Below are 21,343 nucleotides of genomic sequence, written 5' to 3' on the forward strand. Positions count from 1 at the left end.
TTGAAGAAGACCCCATGCATTGGCTTATCCTTGTATTTCCGCAGAAGTGAGGTGATATCTGCGGCTTTCTGCTGAACGAGTTCCAACTCGGTGAGAGTTGTGGTCACCTCGTTCAGTGTCGAAAACTAAACCGATTTCATCAGCTGCTCGGGCTCCACTTCCTGCTCTCTCATGGTCACGGACCATGCAGAGAAGGAGATCTGAACTCCTGACGACTTTACAGGCTGTATCCAGTACCATTCTGTCATGTAGACACTCCAAACTCAAAAGTCCATGGCCTCCCTGTTGTCGGGGGAAGTACAACCGTGCAACGGACAATTTGGGATGCAAACTCCTATAGAGATAAATCATTTTTCGGGTCTTCACGTCGAGTTGATACAGCTCCTCCCGAGTCCACTTCACTACTCCAAACGAGTAGAGTAAGATTGCAACGGCAAGCATATTTGTTGCAGCAACTTTGTTCTTCTCCGACAGTTCCGATGACCAGATCTGTCGAAGTTTGTGCTGATACTTGCCGCGGAGAGAGTTCTTCACTGCTGTTACCTCTTGTGAGAGACGTTATTCCACCCCGAGATAAGTATACGTCTCTCCGGCATCCAGATGGTGTAGAATGCTTCCATCTACGAGCTGCACATCCTCTCCGTGGTCCCCACATCGTTCTCTTTTGAGATGGACCATTGCACATTTGTCTATCCCGAATTTCATACCGATAGCATGCGTGTACACTTCCACCACCCTCAAGGACTGATGCAGATCCTTCTCTCCGGAGGCATGAAGTTTAAGATCATCCATATAAAACAGATGGGTGACCTTGTACCTCCGGTTTCCGGGGGTGCCACAGTTATACCCTCGAGTATTTCTGAGCGCAACGGATAATGGCAATAGAGAGATGCAGAAGAGAAGGGGACTGAGGAAATCACCCTGAAATATACCCCTTCTGAAAGTGACCCACCCTGTTTGGACTCTTGCTTGACCAGATGTTATGGTGAAGCGAGTTCGCCAAAGTGGTATCAGTTGTTCAATGCATCTCACTATGTTGTCGGGTACCGCAAGGCATCTGAGCAAATGCAAGATGAGATCATGCAAAATTGTATCAAATGCCTTACGGTAATCGATTCAGGCCATAGAGAGGTTACGCTTATATTGTATCGAGTCCAGCGTTATCATTATTATTATTATCTCGCCACGTTCGAACCTCCAAGCAGATTGATAAAAATTATTTGAGAGCTGGTGGAGTGAATAATAACATTTTCAAGGAGCACGGCATCGGGAATGTTGCTACTTCAGCACCTCTTTTATAACTTTCAAACATCTATGTTATCACAACTTGACGCAAATCGTAAGTCACTCTGTGTGGAATTATGAATCAAATGACACCTCAATCATAGTTGTGAACTAGACTAGACCAACTAACTGTTCGTGTAAAAGATTCGTCGAAGGTATTGGTTTCGTTCATATTTGCATGGAAATTGTGGAATAGTGGAATAGGAAGAAATAAATAGTCAATAGTCCAATTAAAAACATTTTTCGGTTTATTAAAAACCATAGTTTTGACAGTAAAATATCAAAAAATCTCAACCAATCTTACATACATTTTTTGTAAGATTATGAGAAAGAGTTTTGAATATCAGTCGCTTCATGCTGCGCAGTAAGTTCTTAGTTCATTCAGTGAGCAAGACTTGATACAACATTCTTCTATTATTCCTCTTCTTGATTTGACTGGAACCATAGACTCAGCTAGATCTCGGGAAATGAAGGGAAATTTTGGTTCTCCAGAATCCAAATCGTTTTCCAACTTGTTATCGAAATCAAGCCAGTCTGTAAAATGAGAAAAAAATATTTTCACGAGTCAAATAATATGAGTCAAATAATATCGGTATAGTGCATTACTCAACGTATAAGTTCATTAGATAGATAGATACATTTATTTCAACAAAGTATTTTACAATCATTCACAGGAGTGGCAGAATATTTTTGTCTGAGAAATACGTCAAAAGGAAAGTTGTAAAAAATATCAAATATATGTACATATAAATCTAAAAATGGAACATTCAAAATGAATAGCTTCAAGTTTCAAACACGATTACAAACATTCTAGAATGTGCGTCATATTTCGCATGCTTATTGAAAGTGGAGCTCTTTGAGAGCTTGTCTCAAAACAGTCATGTAGCTGGGAAAAACCTACAAAGAATATTGGAACTTTATGAAAACACTTTTCTCACATACCAGAACTCAGAACAGTTTCTTGACGCACGTTTCGATAATCAAGTTAGCATCATCGGGCAATAAGTAGAACAGATTTATTTATTTCCTGATGATGCTAACTTGGTTATAGAAACACGTACCTATCAAGAGGCAGTGTTCTAGTTCTGACAACTGCGAAAGGTGTCTGGATTCATTTCACATCAGAGATTTCTTCCTATCTGGAATATGAAAGAAAAACACCCATCAATACTAGGTTCATCTGCCACTTACCACACGGAAACCTTAAAATTTGAAAACATACCCTCACTTCATATGCATTTGTGGTTAAGCCTAGTACAACTACCTACAACAAGTTAAAACAGCTCTGTTTGGTGTTGTATCAAGAAAGCTTTGTTTCAAGCTTTTGCTTGCAGTGAAAGCTGCAAAAAGAGACAGAGAGTGATTTTCAATCTGGCCGTCGAACCCAAAGCTTGACCTTGCATTAGAAATTCGATGGAACCGTGGTTTTTTGGAGGTTTGAAATTGAGTCTGAAGTGTACTTGAACATATATTATCATTTTGTCCATGTTATCAAGTGGATCCATGTTATTGAGCCTGTGAGACTTCTTTGAGCGAATAAGTTAACGAATGAATAACGTACCTGCTCGTTTCATTGTTTTTCCATAATAATTTCCTTCGCATATTATACTTAGTGTAGAAGTTAGGTGGCTGCCACAATATTTTGTTCGTTTCGATAATATATTACTCCAGTAAGGAACTGCAAAAGCATTGAGAATGTTTATCAGTATGAAGATGTATACTAATCTAGCGTGCATCTGGAAAACAAATGAGTTTTCAGTTATTATACTACGACCTTTGGAATAAGTAACAAGAGGACACGGAGAACATCTGATGTTGGTACTAGTCTGGAGCATGGCAGTTCGATATGGAAGTTGAAAACTTCTCAGTGATTTGATAAGTCTCGAAACATATTTCTTCGGTTTGAACCGAATGTTAGTTACTAATGAATGAACAGTTTGATAGAATATAGACTGGATAACAGTTTTATTGAAACTGTGTCTACTGATTCATGCTGATTAGGTTGAAAAAAATTAGAATCTATTTTTTCTCAAAAATCTCCTTAAATATCGATTTTAAAGAAAACATTGAGATCATCCATTCAAAAAACATATTCAAATTGAAAGGGTTATATTTTCACGAATGATTAATGTTCGGGAAAGAAAGTTTTGGCGTTCTACTACTCCACCTTGATACAAAAAATGTGGGAGTCTTCCGAAGAAAGGAAGAGAGCAAGAGTAGTAGAAAGCCAAAAACTTTACCAAAAAAACATAATCAATTTATTCGGTATTTTCTGTATAACCAATTTTTTCCCTATTTCAGTACGATATCTCAATTTTTCGAAAGATGTCTTATTTTTTGGGGTGTATGCATAAAAATATATTTTGAAGATTTTTTCTCCACGGCATCTTAACATTTTTGTTTCAAAGAAATCACAGTTCGATTTTACAAAAACACGTCTTCTATAATTCTCAATATGAAAGAAAAGATTAAAGAAACTATTTGAAAAGAAATCGATTAGATAAAATTAATTTGAAAACTCCTTCAAGGGAAGAAGAGAAGTTATTTCTGTATCAAGTGCAGATTTGTGGAACTCCTTATAAAAACTTCAAATTTTGTTCCATCTCCATTTTAACTCCAGAGTTTTCGACGACATTGAAAATTATGTCTATTTGAGATATCCGAACAGTAAAAATACTTGAAAATTCTGGATTCTGGAAAAAATTGGCGAGATTTTAAGTCAAAATAAAACATAAATTTGGCAGATCTCCAAAATACTGAAAAATATGGAAAGTTTTCTAATAGCTCACTATACGGACAATTTTACTTACCTGGATGGTTATGGCAATACTATAGACACTATTGTTATTTTGATATCAAACTCTAGAACGCGAGTGCCAAATTTTTCCGATGCCCTGGGTTTTATATGATTTATTACAATTCGTGTGGGACATATGCAAATAAGACATAATGAAAACAAGATGTGTTTGGTTAGTATCATTCACAGCTGAATGAACAATACACCCTACCTTGATTACACCCCCTCATTATTCATATTTTCGTAACAGACAGGAAATAGTATAATAAGTGATAAACAAATCTTTTGTGTTCAAAATTATATTTAGAACTCTACTCGCGTGTACTAGACTAATCCTCTTCTATTTCCTGTGTGAGAATTGATAAAAAAATAGGTTGAAGGGTAACAAAACTAGAATGTCATATCAAGCTTTCACTGTCTATCGTCCAACCCGTGTTAGGAATCACGCGTTAAAAGGTACGATGAGACTTCGAACGAAATTTTCACCGGTGACCATTTTTTTAAGGTCTGCAAACAGCCAGTAGTCGATGGGTGTCAAATCTGGCTAATACGTTGGATGTGGGAGCAATTCGAATGTAAATTCATGAAGTTTTGCCATTGTTTTAATTGACTCGTGACAAGGTTCGTTGTCTTGATAAAGCAGTTTTTTTCTTTGCCATATGCGTTCGTTTCCCTTCTTGAATTAGTGGATGAATATTACACCACGCACTTCCCAAAATACCAAGGTCTTTACTTTTCCAGCCAATTGTTGTGCTTTCGGGCGGTTTGGACGGTTCACCAGTTATTCTCCACTCAGATCACGATCGTTTTGATTCCGAAGTAAAGTGATCAATCTATGTTTCATCCAATGTCACATATCCACGCAAAAATTCTGGTTTGTTATATTTAAACACGGCCAAATACTGCTCAGAATCATCAAGACATTCTTGTTTTTAGTCAACAGTGAGTTCGCGCGGCACTCACTTTAAACAGATCTTTTCCATAGTCAAATGCTCGTGCAATTATAGTCAGTTTGTTGATGCTCTCTACGGGAAGCTTCGAAGTACGATGGTGCAGGAGTGCGGGTTATTACTATTATTACTTTAGTCTAGAGATTTTTCAATGAAAAAAAGTTAAGAAAAAATACAAAATAGAGCACTTCTAAAACTTCGAAGTTTCAGGATATTTCTCGTAATGGATAACTAGAAGATAAGGATCAGACAGATGGACTTATTTGTATATTTCCACATCACTAATTGCATTGCAATTGTGACAATCAAGATGGACGTAGACTTCATAACAATTGAACCAGGTAATGTATTGGTGATACAATCTGTTCCAAAATCACATTAAACGAGGCATACTAATTGCACTGGCAGATATATAGTGCGGCACTATGAAGTTACCTCACTAATAATATGAAGATGAGTATGTAGTTTTCGTATGTTCAACGTTTCGGCGTCTGCTTTGAAGCCATTTTCAAGACCAATCAACAGTGAGGTTACATGACTCGACGTGTTCTCTTAAAAAATTTCAATACTGAAGAAAAGTCAAGTCATTTTTTGAGGAGTGAATCAGTTTTTAGCCTCCCAAACGTTTGGATGAGTATCTGTATAATTTCTCATCCTTTTTTGATAAGAAACTAAATACAACAGAAAAATGCTTTGAATTGACACGGTAACTTATCGAGCTGAAGTGAAAAATTTGCCCGTTTTACATCTGTAAATAAAAAATACACAAAAAAGTCGATATGAAACTCGAAATTTTCAATTTTGTTATAACAGTTTATGTAATCTATAATTACATGATACATGATTTTCCATGAATAAACATTTTCTTGACTTTTTTTTTAAATCTCGAGACTAAAGTAATAATAGATATAATATATTCTCAGCAGAAAACTTGAGAATTTCTGACCAAACGGATTTACAAAAACTGTTAGATGTTCAGCGTGGCTCACAACTGAGTGCTGTTTCTTCCTTACCATGAGTTGAAAACTCTGATCAGAAAGGGGATTTGTGCAAGGTACTTTTTTCCACGAATGAATAAGGGTTAAGTCAATCTGTGAGAAAAGTTTTTCGAACCAACGTGGGCTCTTCTAACGTCATACGGAGTGTAACCAATATGATTATGCTGTATTATTTTATTAATTTGTCAGCTGCTGTCACCAGACGCGGATTCCTCCATATCAAATTTTGGATGTTGAGGCAATTCCGTATGACGCTTGTTCGGCCTCTTACACGATGAGGAGATTTTTAGTTGCAGTTATGAATGATCTTAAGAATTCACAGATTACTGTGGTAGGTTCTGAAATAAAAGCCAGCTTCAAATCTAACAGAAAAATTACCTAAACAAATTTTATGCCGTTGCCATAATTCCTACCGTATACGAGAGTGACTATATGTAATACGTAGATTGACCGGCACTTTCGGACCGACCTTCCCCCATTTTTAAATGTTAACTCCACACATATTCGAATATAAAATCGTTTCTCATTGCGATCGCACATTGAAACGCTACACTCCCGTTAAACTATCCTGTTTTTTCACATGACATATTTTGAGAAACCCTGTACACATTGAAGAATCACACGTTAAAACGATAGAGCCCCGTTAAACTGCCATGTTTCCTAAATGACGTATTTTGAAACACCCTGTAAACATTGAAGAATCGCACATTAAAACGATAGAGCCCCGTTGAATCCACATGTTTTTTCTTAAGCGCTACACATACACCCTATAAACCCCGATGGCAGCCATGTTTTTTCTTTTACGTTGGCAGCCATGTTTTTTTCTTCAACGCTGCACTGAATGCCTCGCCGCCATATTTTTTCTTCAATCCAATTTTTCATTCATTATTATACCACCATTTTTATAATTCAACCGCGTTGTTATCTCTCAACTGAATCTCTCCGATACTCATTCTATCCTTCTATGCATCGATTACGTCACAAAAAGTATCTTTCCCACTCACTAAGGTAAAGATGTGCCCTAGGGAATAAGCCACAATCCCCGTATAGCTCATCTACCTCTGTATACTGATTTTTGGCTAATTCTTTCCCAATATTCAAGTAATAGTTATTACATATGTACATTCATATCACCGCCACCCTTCTTAAGTTTACCGGCTAATCCTGTCTCGATGCTGCCCAGCTCATCGGGCTAATCCTACAGGTTATCCAAAAAATATCGGAGCAAACTTCACTTCAATTGTAACGCTATATATAATACTCGGTTTCGGCGTACGAAAATTATATTTATTTTTCTCACTAAACTGCTCGATTCCAGCTCAAATTTAAACCCTTGTTGATCCCCTTACGAAATAATATATTTAAAATCGCGTCAACCACCCGGTTTCCGTATTGAATTCTTCGGAGTTCTTGACGCCGCTTTCCCGACGAAATTCTCTGCTTGGCTCCCCCACGACGACTGTCTTCAAAAACCTCACTCGATTAATCGCGAGAAGTTTATTTTTTTCTCTGAGTTGATCTCGATTTGCCAAACTTATGATTAATTAGCCTAAAGCCCCGTTTTAGGATGGTATCTAATTTTCTTTCGTACTCAGCAGTCGGGACCACACACGGAAAAACCATATTTCGCTTAGTTGAAAGGCCTTTAGATACATGCTAGGTATTACAGGGGTTTGGGTTGCGCAGTTCATTGTGCTCAGGCTTTCAGACCTACTGTCAACGTTCAAAACTGCCAAGTTACGTTTTAATTTCTTCGATTGACGACTTGTTTATTTTGTGGAAATTCATGTTCACTGAGGATACACTACAAAAACACACTTTTGTCTATTTTCCACTATATTTCTTTATTGTTGACCGGTTTCGGCTATTATACCATTTTTGAAAATGGTATAATAGTATAGTGGAAAATAGACAAAAGTGTGTTTTTGTAGTGTATCCTCAGTGTACGTTTTAATTTCAAAAATGGTATAATAGCCGAAACCGGTCAACAATAAAGAAATATAGTGGAAAATAGACAAAAGTGTGTTTTTGAAGTGTATCCTCAGTGTACGTTTTAATTCATTTTGTTACATTTTGAGTAACTTTCAACTTACAACTGATGCATCAAAACTGACAGTTGACGTATCATAATTGAGAGTTAACCCATCAAAACCGACGATTGGAGGGAACTTTACCACGTCTCTTGTCACTTTTGATACGTCAATCATCACTTTTGAGGATAAATTTAGCTAATGTTACCAACCTCTAGACATAAAATGATGCGCTTTATGTGCCACTTGTGTGCCACTGCAAAAGGTTATAGAAGTGGAATCTCTAGGTTGGGTGGCTATCTGTGGATTATAACTTTATTCTCGAAATCTTGACCATTCTCGATATCTCCTTTTCTCTCAGAAGTTTCAATTCAATAAAAACGTCGTAATAAAATATACGGCTTGGTAGTTTGGGATTATTTTTTCATAATGATTAATTAGCAGATAATGATCAGACCGATGGGCTAATTTATGTACTTTGACAGTAATGGCATTGATTTATCGATGAAAGAATCTGAACGAGTTATATGATGGTTGTTGTGGATAATTCACGTTTAACGAGGCATGTCAATATCACTGTCAGATATACAGTGGTGGTACTCAATTGTCATGGAACAGTTTGGACTTCACTCAATATCTTTCTGAAAAATCTTTTCAATCAGAGCCTGCTGGCATATTCATAAAAATTTTAGATCCTGAGTTGATATTATTTCGGTTACTGTACATATTATTAAAAAAAACCGAAACATGTCAAATGTAAACTATAATTTGACATTCTTCAGTGTAAAAATACCACCCTTACCTTCAACCCCCTTCGAATGACAGGTCAAATGGGTTTGTAATATATCGTTTGAAAGGTCTCTTCATTCTCTATTCAAAAATGTTCTCGCTCGCAAGTTTATTGCAACAATTAAGATAAAATAAATAAATGTAATGTAAAAATAATGAAATGAGAATACGAAACAGAACTATGGATGTTAACGAAGTAGATGTTCAAAATGTTCACAGTGAATGTCTTGGCATCCTAATCTCAAATAAAACTGTCTTCTAACATTATTTAACATTTCAGGCGTGACTGACCTAATCGCAAACGTTACTGGTTCTTTTAAGTCATTCAAATCTGAAGTTTTAGTTTTTTACACATTGCTCTTTACTAATTCTCATAAAAAGAAATCTAATGATGAAAGATCAGGTGATCGCGATGGTCATTCAATCGATTCTCGCCTCTCTATCCACCGATTGAGAAATGTTGTATCGAGGTATTGTCGGACAATAACTTGGTAATGGTGCTCCATCCTGCAGAAACCATACGTATTCACTGGAACTTGAAGGTTTCCTGGATCAAGATATAAATTTGCTAAACTTGGAATGACATCATTTGGAAATAGTGGCAAATAATTATCGCCATTCAAGTTGCCCTCAATGAAAAAGAGACCAATGATATGGTTTCCTACGATCTCTGCCCGAACATTAATCTTTTGAGGGTATTGCGTGTGTTTTTCTCTCATTCAGTGAGGATTTTCCGTTGACCAGTAGCGGCAATTTTGCCGATTATCATGACCGTTAAGAGACAAAGTACACTCATCAGAAAACATAACATCGTCTAATTGGATGATATTGTTAACCATTAAGTCCATCATTTGCTCACAAAAATAAGTTACTATTTCAAAATCGTCTTCTATGAGCTCCTGAGTAGGTATCATTTCGTTAATATAACCATTTGTCAGACTTGAAGTTAACGAACTTCAAACTTGAATTAAAATACTGACAACTAATGTTGTAACGTACAAAACAAGTTGACAAGGCGTTTTAAACTAACGTTGCCACGGAAATTGTTTAGTTTTTTAAAGAATACCATCTAAAAAGAACATTGATGTGGTTTTTGCTTACTTTTTTATTATCAAAATCTGAACATAAAATAAGTTTTGACTATATTGCAATAAGTTTTGGGGGTGTTTTATCGAATTTCGGTCGCCACATGATTTTAATTTATTTTATCTTAACTATTGCAATAAATTCGAATACGATAATATTTTTGAATAGAGAATGAAGAGACCTCTCAAACAATATATCACAAGCCTATACTTCCCATTCAAAAAATTGGGGGTTGTACCTGTCATTCGACGGGGGTTGAAGGTAAGGGTAGCATTTTTACGTTGAAGTATGTCAAGTTAAAACTTGAATTTGAGGTGTTTCGGGATTTTGTTGAAGTATATACCGTAACCGAAATAATGAATGTTTTCCATTTGGCTTTTACACACTGTATGCGATATAAGCGCAAATTTACCACAATCATCTGAATAAGTCTGTTTTAAAATATGTGATACCACTTGTATTCAATGTGAATCGCTACTTTCGCACAGGTACCGCTCTTAGAACGCCTTAAGGATTTTCTGTAGTGCTTGTATTTTGTTCCTGAAAAAAAATTTATTCGTTTGAAAATGTCCTTATAGAAGGAAACTGCAGTAACGTTAGTTACAAATACAAGTGGTATACAAACATACGAGGTTTCTTTTCTCGTTTTTGAAAAAGGCATTTGGTTCTGTTTTATCCAAAGTGCTCAATTTTGACAGTCTATTTTACAGAACGAATAATAGTCTAAGTAAATTTATCAAAAACAATAAAAACAAAACTTTGGTGTCGAATAGATGAGGAGTAGATATATAAGCTGACTTGTGGCTCTTGCCCAAAACTGTATATTGGCCTAACAGGAAGAACCTTTTCCCAAAGAATTAAAGAGTATAGAAGTAGTTTTGTAAATGGAAAGACCAATTGCACATTTGCAAACCACCTTTCAACAGAAGGACATGAGTTCAATCATGAATACGATGTGTTACATTCAGAAGGGAAGAGTTTGACACTCAATCTTTTAGAATGTTTAGAAATCAATAGATTTAGGAATTTGGGTAATTTACTGAATGATCAATTAGTAACTCCCCGTTACTAAATATTTTTTCAAATACGGAAACTGGGACATAAGCTCAGGTAATTTAATTAATTACAAACTCAGGTAAAAATCAGGTACTTCAAATTGTAGAATGAGGTATATTTAGCATTGAATATTGTAACGAATCTGAAGCCGGCCCTGACCGATATCTCAGCCAGCGAATAAACACATGACATCACCGCACTCCACAAACCGCCGATTGAGTTCTAGTTGAGTACCGAAACCACTAGAGAAATCTAGAACGATCGTTACCGATATATAAGGCCCGTATCTCGTCCAGAGAGGAAGTTGTTAGTTAGGGAAGCCACAGATTATGCTGTAGACGACCCCTCCCGATATAGAAGGCCCCGACACTCTGTCGAATGAGGCCCTCATGTCCCCCGTTAACGGATGAATAGCTTTCTCATCCATCCCACCCATCATTCCGTGAAGGGCGAAACTGATGTCTGAGGACTTCATGCCGCCATACTCATTGCTCCTTCTCGAGACCAAAAATCAGACGAAAGGGTAAGGTAGCTGGACTCCAAGCCTAAATGACACGAAGATGACTTTCCGACCGACTGACTTTCCGACAGAGAGGAAGTTGAATTCAGAAAGCAAATCGAGCGGTTAAACAAGGAATTCGAATAGTGAAGATGAATTAAGCGTTAGTTGCTAAGTGTTGAATATAAATTAGTTTGTGTTAGTGAAATATTGTTAGAAATAAATTTGTTCAAGACATTTATTTCTTTAATTCGTTACAATATGTAGAATTAGTTAGTAAAGAACCGCCCGAAGAAGCCATTGTATGGCGAAACATGTGTTGCGTTTTTGTAAAACTCTTTAGTGAAAATCTCACAATAAAGTATTGTTTGAGTACGTTATTTTAACATGTGAAATTTCAAAAGTATTGAAATATTTTCAAGATGCATAATACAATCCTTCCTTATTTCCTAAGGTTTTGAGATTGGGGACTAGTTTTTTTCATGTATCACGGTCAAATGGGTATCAAATGAAAGGGTAACGTACACTACTATGAACCAGTAGACAAAAAAATAATATTATTAAGGTTCATGCACCAGTTTTAAATTTTGTTTACAAGTTATTTCGAATATTCGTCTGTTTTTTATCTAATATATTTAATTTCAACTGACTGAAAGACTTTCGATTATTTATCAACCCGCCACTGATATCATATCGTTGGAATGAAACCTACACCTATCAAAAATTATGTGCTAATGATGAATTGTTCATACAAAAATTATTAACTTCCATCATGAAAAGGTAATCCGAATTCTGATACCACGCAAGATGAATACAGTAATATTATTTTTGTTATTCTCAACTGTTCCCACATATTCGAGGGTAAGTTTTTATTACATCAAACCTTTTCAATTTTATAGAATTCCGACTACTAATAATAATAATGATATCTGCATTGTCTTTTGCATTTTTACTGTCCTTTTTCATAAATTATCAATAAAATTTATATATCAATAGATAGTGTTTTTATACTCTTTTAAAAAGAAATATTCTTTTTTTCGCCAACATCATCCATAAAGGAAATATAACAATTCTTATGGAAAAGAAAAAGTGTGACTTTTAACCTCGGGCTGGGGATGGTTGTCACAGTATCTGGGACAGGTAGTCACATAGGTAATTGAGGGGTAATTGAGGGGTATACAAATGAATATTTTCATTGAAAGTGGAATAATATACGCAAATAATTATATTCAAGAAGAGAAAAAGTGTCTCATTCGTAGGAAAAAACATATTTGCTCCAAATAAAAAACCTTCCATCTTAGCGAAATTATATCCAGTCAGTCTAAAATTCAGTGAATATTCGAATTCACAATTATGGCAAATGTAACGCTTTTTTCGAATATTCTTGGGAAACAAACTGAAATGAATACTTAGAGCCATATAGGTAAGTATGTATTATTGTCTATTTGTCGGTGAAGATTTGCCTATACCTTTGATAACCAATGTTTGTTGATGATTTTCTCTAAAACAAACAAAATTGTATGCAGCAGAAGCTCAAAATGCCCAAATATATGTGGTGTTAGTTGTCACATGTGACTACCAGCCCCTCGTCAAGTTGAGACAGCGAGCCCCAAAACATAACCCCCTAAATATAATATTTATTCATAAAAACGGACAGTGATATCATGAACCACAGATGTCTCATCAAAAATAAATTAAATAATATATATCTACAGAAAATTATAGTATATTTTTGGGAAAGAAAGTTTTTGGTTTTCTACTACTCCATCTTTATACAAAAAAAAGATGAAGGAATCTTCCAAAGAAAGGAAGGAAGTAATCAATTTGAAAATAAGTAACTCTATTCATGGATGTGTAGATCATGCAAAGAAGTAACTTTCAGACACAAACTGAAAGAAAGTCCTCCTAAAACAGCTACTTTCATATAAACATTGAATTACACGAAAGAAAAAATTATTTCGAAACAAATACTTCTATATGAACACTGAATTATACAGAAGATACTTTTCTGTACTCAGTTTGTATTTCAAACATTCGTTGTGGAATAAAAATCAGATATCATTCACATAAGTTCTACTTTAAATGAATGGTAACAAATTGCACTTACATAGAACACTGTCATCCTCACTGGTATACATCGATGTTTCGCCGTAAGACACTTGCCCTAAGGCTCTTCAGTACCAAATTGGATAACATTATAGAAAATACACACTATTCATTCATGGAACATTGCCATCCTCACCCATTGAGTGACAAATAGTTGTAATTTTATGAACGAATTGAGTGTTTTTTCTTATAATGTTATCCGTATTTGGTACTGAAGTGCCCATAAGGCAGATGTCTTACGGCGAAACATCAGATGTCTACCAGTGAGGATGACTCACTGACTCATCTATTATATTGTGTAGGAATCCTGTGATATCAGATTCGATTCCATTGCGAATATTTGGAACACAAACAGAATAGAAAAAAGTGTTTTTCGTACAATTTAGCAATCATGTAAAAGTATTTGTTTCTCAAGTTTATATGAAAATAGCTGTTTCGAGAGGGCTTTTTTCGTTCAGTTTATGTTTAAAAGTTACTTCTTTGTATGATCTACACATCTTTGTATAGAGTTAATTTTTTGAAATTGATTGCTTTCTTCCTTCCTTTGTAAGATTTCCACACAAGATGGGAAAGTAGAAAGTCGATACCTTTCTTTCCCACCACAAACGTCTTTCATGAGATGAGCAGAAATTTATTTGCAAGCTTTGAATTTCCTATCACTGTTTAAAATCTCTTTTCCGTTAACCAGCTGTCGCACCCCTACGAACTGCAACCCTCAGAAGTCGAAACTTGTGCGAGCTAAAAATTAACGAGGTCATACATTTTAACGTGTGATACCTGTCGAATCATTTTTTGACATTTGAAAAACGTCATCTTCCAAAATATTTTTTTTAAAAAAGAACTTTTTTATTGGGATTATGTTGCATATATTATAAATTTGTTTTTGTACATTGAATTGAGACATCACTTGCAGATTTATGAAATGAAAAACCACTCTTTGTTCGAACGAGTCATATTATTTCTGACTTTTGAAAATTCAATATAATAAGTCAAAATCTTTTGCCTTTCAGAAGCTGATAAGAACTCTCACAATTGACTATGTTAACATATCTTACTGCAATCCGGAGTATATCATTTCTAAAATTGAAATGAAGAAATTGGACAGAAGGACGTTCAGCATGAATATTTCAGTAGATGTCTTTCGTGATGTAACGGATATGAAGGTTCAGTATACAAATCATCATGTATATATTACAAAATTATGCTTGAAGTAAAAATTAGTATAACACGATAAATTGAACATTTTCAATTGATGAATTAAATTAGAAAAAAAGGGTGAAAACATATGTATGAAATTTTTTGTTTGATAAAAGTCGTACCTTCACACTTTGGTATTAGAGTAATTCGGTTTACGACATATAAAATGTTGTGCTAATGCACATGATTTCTCATTGAGTTTTATACCACTTTCATGTGATGTTATTCTATCATCAAGAATTCTGGACGTTGTTCAAATATAATCCAAGTTACAATTGTTACAAGGAATGTTATAAATTGCAGTGGACTCAAATTCTTTATATTTTCAATATTTTTTGGATATTTTGTTCATTGTGAAAAAGTGTTATGATATTTGAAGATGAATTTTCAAGATTACTTAGATTTATAAAAAAATTATTGATAGGTAGATTATCATTAGATGAATTTCTTTTGATCACATCAGAATTTGTATTGTACTGAGGGACGATGCTGTATCTGTTCATGTTCAAGTTCATAGTCTCTGTTGGAGACTCTTCTGTTGGTCTGGCCGATGTATATGCTCTGTGCCTCATTGGGTATCGTATCCTCAGATGTTCTTCAGAAATATGGAAGTTTGATTGCTAGTTGTGTATACTGTTCTTATATCGTGCCTCTCCAGAATTCGGCTCACTTTGTCGGCAACTTCATGAATATAAGGAAGAAAACCTTTTGGGTGCTTCGTCTGTTCATCGGGCAGTTTGGGATGTGAGGTATAGATTTTCTGAATTACCATGATAAGTCTCTTTATACCAGACGCATTCTTGACCGTTCCAGCTTCGCCCTCAGTCGAAAGACTATCCAAGACATCAGATGCAATCTTCACTTCACCAACTTTCAGACGGTTTGAAACACTTTTCTCAGGCTAAATCTTGAGAGTCAAACACATCAGAGATACCAAGAGAAAGCTAACATCACTAATCACTTATAGAACGCCCCAGTGAGTCACATCCGAACCCCAGTCCTAGTCCACAACATCTCCAACACTCCGCTGAACACATATTTTGTCGCATTGAAACCATCATCACCCAGACCGAATCAGCCATTTCCCATCTTCCAGAAAACTTAACCAAAGATGTCCAGCAAGATATCGCCACTACTTTAATAAGATCAAAACATCCAAAATCCAATAACACCAGCGGAAAGATAATTCCTGAAAACCTTAAACAACAATCAGGACATAGTTATCCTTCTGTCGTTGTAGTGCTCAACACCACCGGCAACAGCGACAAGATGACGACATTACTCGACTCCGCGGAATAACAACCAACAACTAGAGAACCCGCAACATACCTTGAAACGAAGACCAAATCACCAATCACTAACATACCCGCCATGGAAAGAAATGCCTCATTCTAAGAGAGAAAGCCTATCGTACACCTCGTTTATAATGGCTTTCAAAAATACACAAACCAAACATCCCACTTCGTCCCATCGTCAGAGCTTTGGGATTTCCCACATACACCCTTGCCAAAGAATCTGCTGATACTCTCCAACCACTAGCCGAACAGTCTTCATCATATGTCTAAAATTCCTATCACTTCATTGAAATGCTTCATTATCCAACAAACAGACATCTTTGTCAGCTTTGACGTAATATCCTTTTCGGGAATATCTCACCATCCGAAATTTTCCGTCCTCAAAACAAAACATAAATTTCCCCAAGACACTCTCAACCACTGCATGTCAAGCACCTAGCTCCTTTTCCAGGGCGAATTTTACAAACAAGTGAAAGGCGCTTCCATGGGTTCCCCACTTTCTTCAGTCCTTGCGAATCTTTACATGGAAGATTTTGCAACCAAAGCCATATCTGACCTCAAACCTACGTTTTGGATTCGATACGTAGATAACGTCTTTGTTATACGATCTCATGGCCTCAATAAAAGTCGAAAATATAACAATTCACTTCCACTCCTGGACGTTCTCATCACAAAATCCAACGATTCCTTCACATATACTGTTAACCGAAAACCAACCCATACTAACATCTAGGTCTAAGTCCCATCATCATCATCCTGCTCAGTTGAATTCCGTTTTGAATTCTCTCATACACAAGTCTATCAAACTTACTGACACCCACAATAGACCCAAGAAACTAGACGAACACAAATCCGCGCTTCACCAAAACGACTGTCCCCAATCCAGCAAACCCGCATCCCAAACAGCACGATGAACAGACGGACCACCCAAAAGCTTCTCCTTCTTATATTCATGGAGATACCGACAAAGTGAACCGAATTCTGAAGAGGCACGAGAATAGAACAGCCAACAAGCAAATTTTTCACTTTTCTACCAATACCCAAAGACGCAATGCGCATGTACGAAATGCAATGTTCCACCTGCTCCAGAACTTACATCGGCCAGACCAACAGAATAGTCTGCAACAAAGCCTATGAATTTAAGCTTGCTGTCCGTAAATCAGATCCAGCCTCATCCTTCTTCAAACATCATCGTGAAACAAGCCACATAATTAGCTTCAAAAACACCAAAATCAGTACGAGGTTGTATTCATTTTGAAAAACGTTCTCAGGAAGTTTATTCCACATATACGCAGTTTTCCAAATAAAAAAGTTCTTGAACAGTGAAGTTCGAGGTGTACTGAGTTGAACCTCCAAACGATGAGCAGCCACAGTCCATCGCGTATGTCTGATATGTACCGCTCTTGGTGGAATCAAATGTGCCAAGTCACTTGAACAATTTCCGTGAAAGTATCCATAGAAGAGAGACAAATCCCCAACTATTTCTTCGATGTTCCAGACTATCAAGATTGCAAGTGATGTTCGCGTCTTCAATCAGGTGGATGGTTTTTTTCTGGATAGAATCCGGCAGCTTCAGGGTATGCTTAGGGGCGGAGCTCCATACATGAGAACAATACTCCAAAGAAGATCTGATCTGAGCTTTATAAAGCATCAATAGTTGCTGAGGTGTGTACAGTTTTCTGGTTCGGAACAGTGTTCCAAGCTTTTGAGAAGCAGCCTTTGCAATTCCAGCGACATGATTGTGCCATGACATATCGGTGTCCATTTCAATACCCAACAAACTTATAGAAGTTTGGCCAGCAAACCCTCAAGCCACACAAGGCCAAGCACAACAGCTCTCTATGTTTCACGATTGCGTTATTCCAAATATGGGTGACACACGATAGAAGATGTTTCCGGAAGTCATATTGATGATCGATCAAGATGTTAAAGCCTTCCAAATATTTAAGGATACAGTGGTTTACGGCTTCCTCCATGATTTTTGATATCTCTGATAGCAAAGCGACTGGTCTATAGTTACTTAGAAGAGTTTTCTTGCCCTTTTTTGGAATGGGCTGCACGCGGGCAATCTTCCAACAAGAAGAAGAAAAAACCCCTTTCTTGTAAAACAGGTCAAAAGTCTAGAAAATACTGGTGCGAGTTCATTTGCACACTTTTTAAATACGATGACGGGCATTTCATCAGGACCAGACGTCTTGTTGATATTAACCTGTTTCAAAATTCTCCTGACTAGACGTTGCCGAAAAGTGATTTCCGGCAGTGTGGTTTCTAGTGCAAGAAACTTGTAGATTTGTTATGTTGGCTGTTGTTACAACTGAATCATCCGCTTGTGTTAGAAGTGGGATTATTAATTTTGTAAAGTTTTGATTAACAGCTTTAGCTACCGACCAGAAGGATCTAGACCCGTTAGGATTGGCAAGCAGTTTATCTCTAATGCTCTGAGTTCTTTGCTTTCAGCTTGCTCGCAATATTTGTTGAACCAAGGTCTACCGTTGGAAGTTTATTTCATTGAAAAAGGAATATATGCATCCATGGATGACAGAATAACTTCCATGACTTCGAAAGCACAAATTGATGGATCATTTAGAGCTGAAACAAACATCCAGCCAGGGGAAATTTCGAAAATGGTCTTGAAGACCCTCCCACTCAGCAGCTCTGTAATGCCAAACTTTGCGCGGCTTAGATTGTTCTCCAACATTTATCAGTTAATCACTCAACACTGAAATGAGTTCGTGGTCAGAAGATCCCATTGAAGACCTTACGGTGACTGTGTAAATTTCTGGATTGGTTGTTAGGTATATATTCAGAAGACCAGCATATTCTCTATCACGATCAGGAATCCTGGTTGACTCATTTATAATCTGAGTAAGTCCGCTGCTTATTGCAAAAGCCTTAGCTTCGCCACCTTGTTCGTCGTTGATGTGAATGTGAATGTGAGCCATTCGATATTGTGGACATTGAAGTCGCCGAATATGGAAATACCTCAAATCACTGATTGTTTGACATACGATTTGTGTGCAACGGCAATGTTGCACACAAATCACAAACTTTCCGCGTTTAGGTTAGTTTTCTTTTCAAATAAAGGAAATCCGAGAGCATGTATTTGTATATATTTATTGAAAAGTAAGAAGTAACGATATATTTTACAAAACCTTTATATTTCACCCAGTAACTATGAAAGCAGTTTACGAAAAAGTCAACCTGTATATAAGTAACTATATATGACATTCTAGATATAATAATAATAATAATAATAACTTTATTCAGAGTAAAGAAAAATAATTTTGAATTAAAGTTTACATGACTGTTCTGAATAAAATATTATAGTGTGGAGATAAGCGCAAGCACTTGTTTCTCATATACACAGTACAGGTAAAATAACGATGAGGAAAATATAATAATAATGATAAAATAAAAATAAGTATAATAAAATGTGGTGTAATTATACATACATACACAAATCACCCACACATTTATACACATAGGTATACATATATAGGAAATGCATGAGGAATACAGTGCAAAAAATTGAGAAAATGTAAAAATGTATCGTGTAAAATGTGAAATAAAGAATGTCAAATGTAAGATGTGAAATGTAATATGAATATGTAAAATGTATTCATTCATATGATCCTAAAGGAGCGTTTAGACGATGTCAGTGACTGGCAACAGTCTCACTGTATTGTCAGCATTAGCCCCGTGTGAAGAATTTTTTCCAGCCCAGCCCAGCTGGTTGAATATATCGGCTGGCTATTTTTCTTGCCAGTATCCTAATCGCCAGCAGTTTTGGACACGCATAGCAACAGTTGCTTGGTCATTAGCTTTACGCAAGTCGCCCAGTCTTACAATTTGTTACTGTAGCATTAATTACATATTACTGTAATGGAAAACTCTCTCAAGACTTTAACTTGCCTACAGTTACTGCGAGTCTCTGGCTTCGCCTGAATGTTCCTTAACGAATAGTTTTGGGTACCCAAGCCTAATTTTCAATAGGTTCTGGACAGATTTTATTGTAATCCACGTTCAACAAAATTATTTCATTTATTCTAATTCCATACATTAATATAATCAATTTTTTCAGGGCTCTATCAGAATATTCAAATTTTCGGATAACGTTTATAAGGAAACAGCATTAAAATACTCTGGAGATTTATGCACGTTGTTGGATATGTTACGTCAAAAATATAAAATTCACATGAATGAACAATTCAAACATTTTTTCACAAAATGCCCCATTATGAAGGTAAGTTAAATAGGAATAATGGTTCATTCAACTTCCACGTCTTGCTTTTAGGGACATTACTACATGCACAACTTCAATGGAAAAGATTTAGGGGTTCCAATTATTCCACAATGGAAGACGAGAACTTTTATTGAGGTTGAGTCGAACAATGTGTTAATAGGTAAAGTTTACGCAGATATTACCGTTATTGACGAATGAATATATTATTGAGAAAAAAGAAACCAATACCTAATAATGACGCAGCATCCACATATTGTACCTGCTGATGATAAATAAAAATAATGTCTGCAGTTTTTATATTCATTTAAAAAAGTATTCGTGATTGAATTGGTCGATGCTACAGTTTACAAAACCCCAACACGTGTTTCATTATACAGTGCTTCTTCAGGCATGTTCAATACAAACTACTTTTTGTTTGTATACTTTTGAAGAATCTATTGCTTAGTGAAACGTGTTGCGATTTTGTAATCTCTTCATTTTCCTCGAGATCGCCGTTGTCCTATTGGAAAATTTTTAAAAAGTGCAATCAAAAGGAGTATCTGTTTAAAATCTGTTTAAAATCTGTTTAAAATCTGTTTTTCCGTTAACCAGCTGTCGCACCCCTACGAACGACAACCCTCAGAAGTCGAAACTTGTGCGAGCTAAGGATTAACGAGGTCTTTCCTTTTAACGTGTGATTCCTAACACGGGTTGGACGGTAGCAAGTGAAGATCGATAGTTCAGACTAGGGCTTGAACCACCGACCAACACGGCAGTCAATTCGAGTGAGTGAACAAAGCACCCACGCCGAACCGCTTGGCTACCGACTATCCAACCACACAATCACAACACAATCGGCCAAATTCGCGGAATGTTGCATACCTACTTCAGACGTAACCACTTCTTGAGAAATCAAGAGGACTAGGTACCTAACAAATAGTCTGCTTTGCGCTGATATGTGATTGAATAACCCTGCCGGTAGAGATGTCACCCGTGGAAGTAAGAGTCCTCCTAAATGACGCTTCATCTTGAGG

At 36.3% G+C, this 21,343-nt stretch overlaps 2 protein-coding genes across 2 annotated transcripts; one reads left to right on the forward strand and one right to left on the reverse strand.

Moving 5' to 3' along the window:
- Positions 1-1,509: 1,509 nt before the first annotated feature.
- LOC111517962 (insulin) lies at positions 1,510-4,226 on the reverse strand. The gene is made up of 3 exons (XM_023174259.2): positions 4,095-4,226; positions 2,846-3,020; positions 1,510-1,818 (listed from the first exon to the last, which is right to left on the reverse strand). The coding sequence occupies exons 2-3, from the start codon at positions 3,018-3,020 to the stop codon at positions 1,637-1,639; spliced, it is 357 nt and encodes a 118-aa protein (XP_023030027.2). The 5' UTR covers positions 4,095-4,226; the 3' UTR covers positions 1,510-1,636.
- Positions 4,227-11,804: 7,578 nt separating this feature from the next.
- LOC111517963 (uncharacterized) lies at positions 11,805-20,629 on the forward strand. Its single transcript, XM_023174260.2, has 4 exons — positions 11,805-12,350; positions 14,606-14,758; positions 20,169-20,330; positions 20,382-20,629. The coding sequence occupies exons 1-4, from the start codon at positions 12,297-12,299 to the stop codon at positions 20,526-20,528; spliced, it is 516 nt and encodes a 171-aa protein (XP_023030028.1). The 5' UTR covers positions 11,805-12,296; the 3' UTR covers positions 20,529-20,629.
- Positions 20,630-21,343: the final 714 nt, after the last annotated feature.

The sequence above is a fragment of the Leptinotarsa decemlineata genome, unplaced genomic scaffold (genome assembly GCF_025532065.1).
Source record: "Leptinotarsa decemlineata unplaced genomic scaffold, Ldec_3_MD MMD2_tig00026328_RagTag_RagTag, whole genome shotgun sequence".
NCBI lineage: Eukaryota > Metazoa > Arthropoda > Insecta > Coleoptera > Chrysomelidae > Leptinotarsa > Leptinotarsa decemlineata.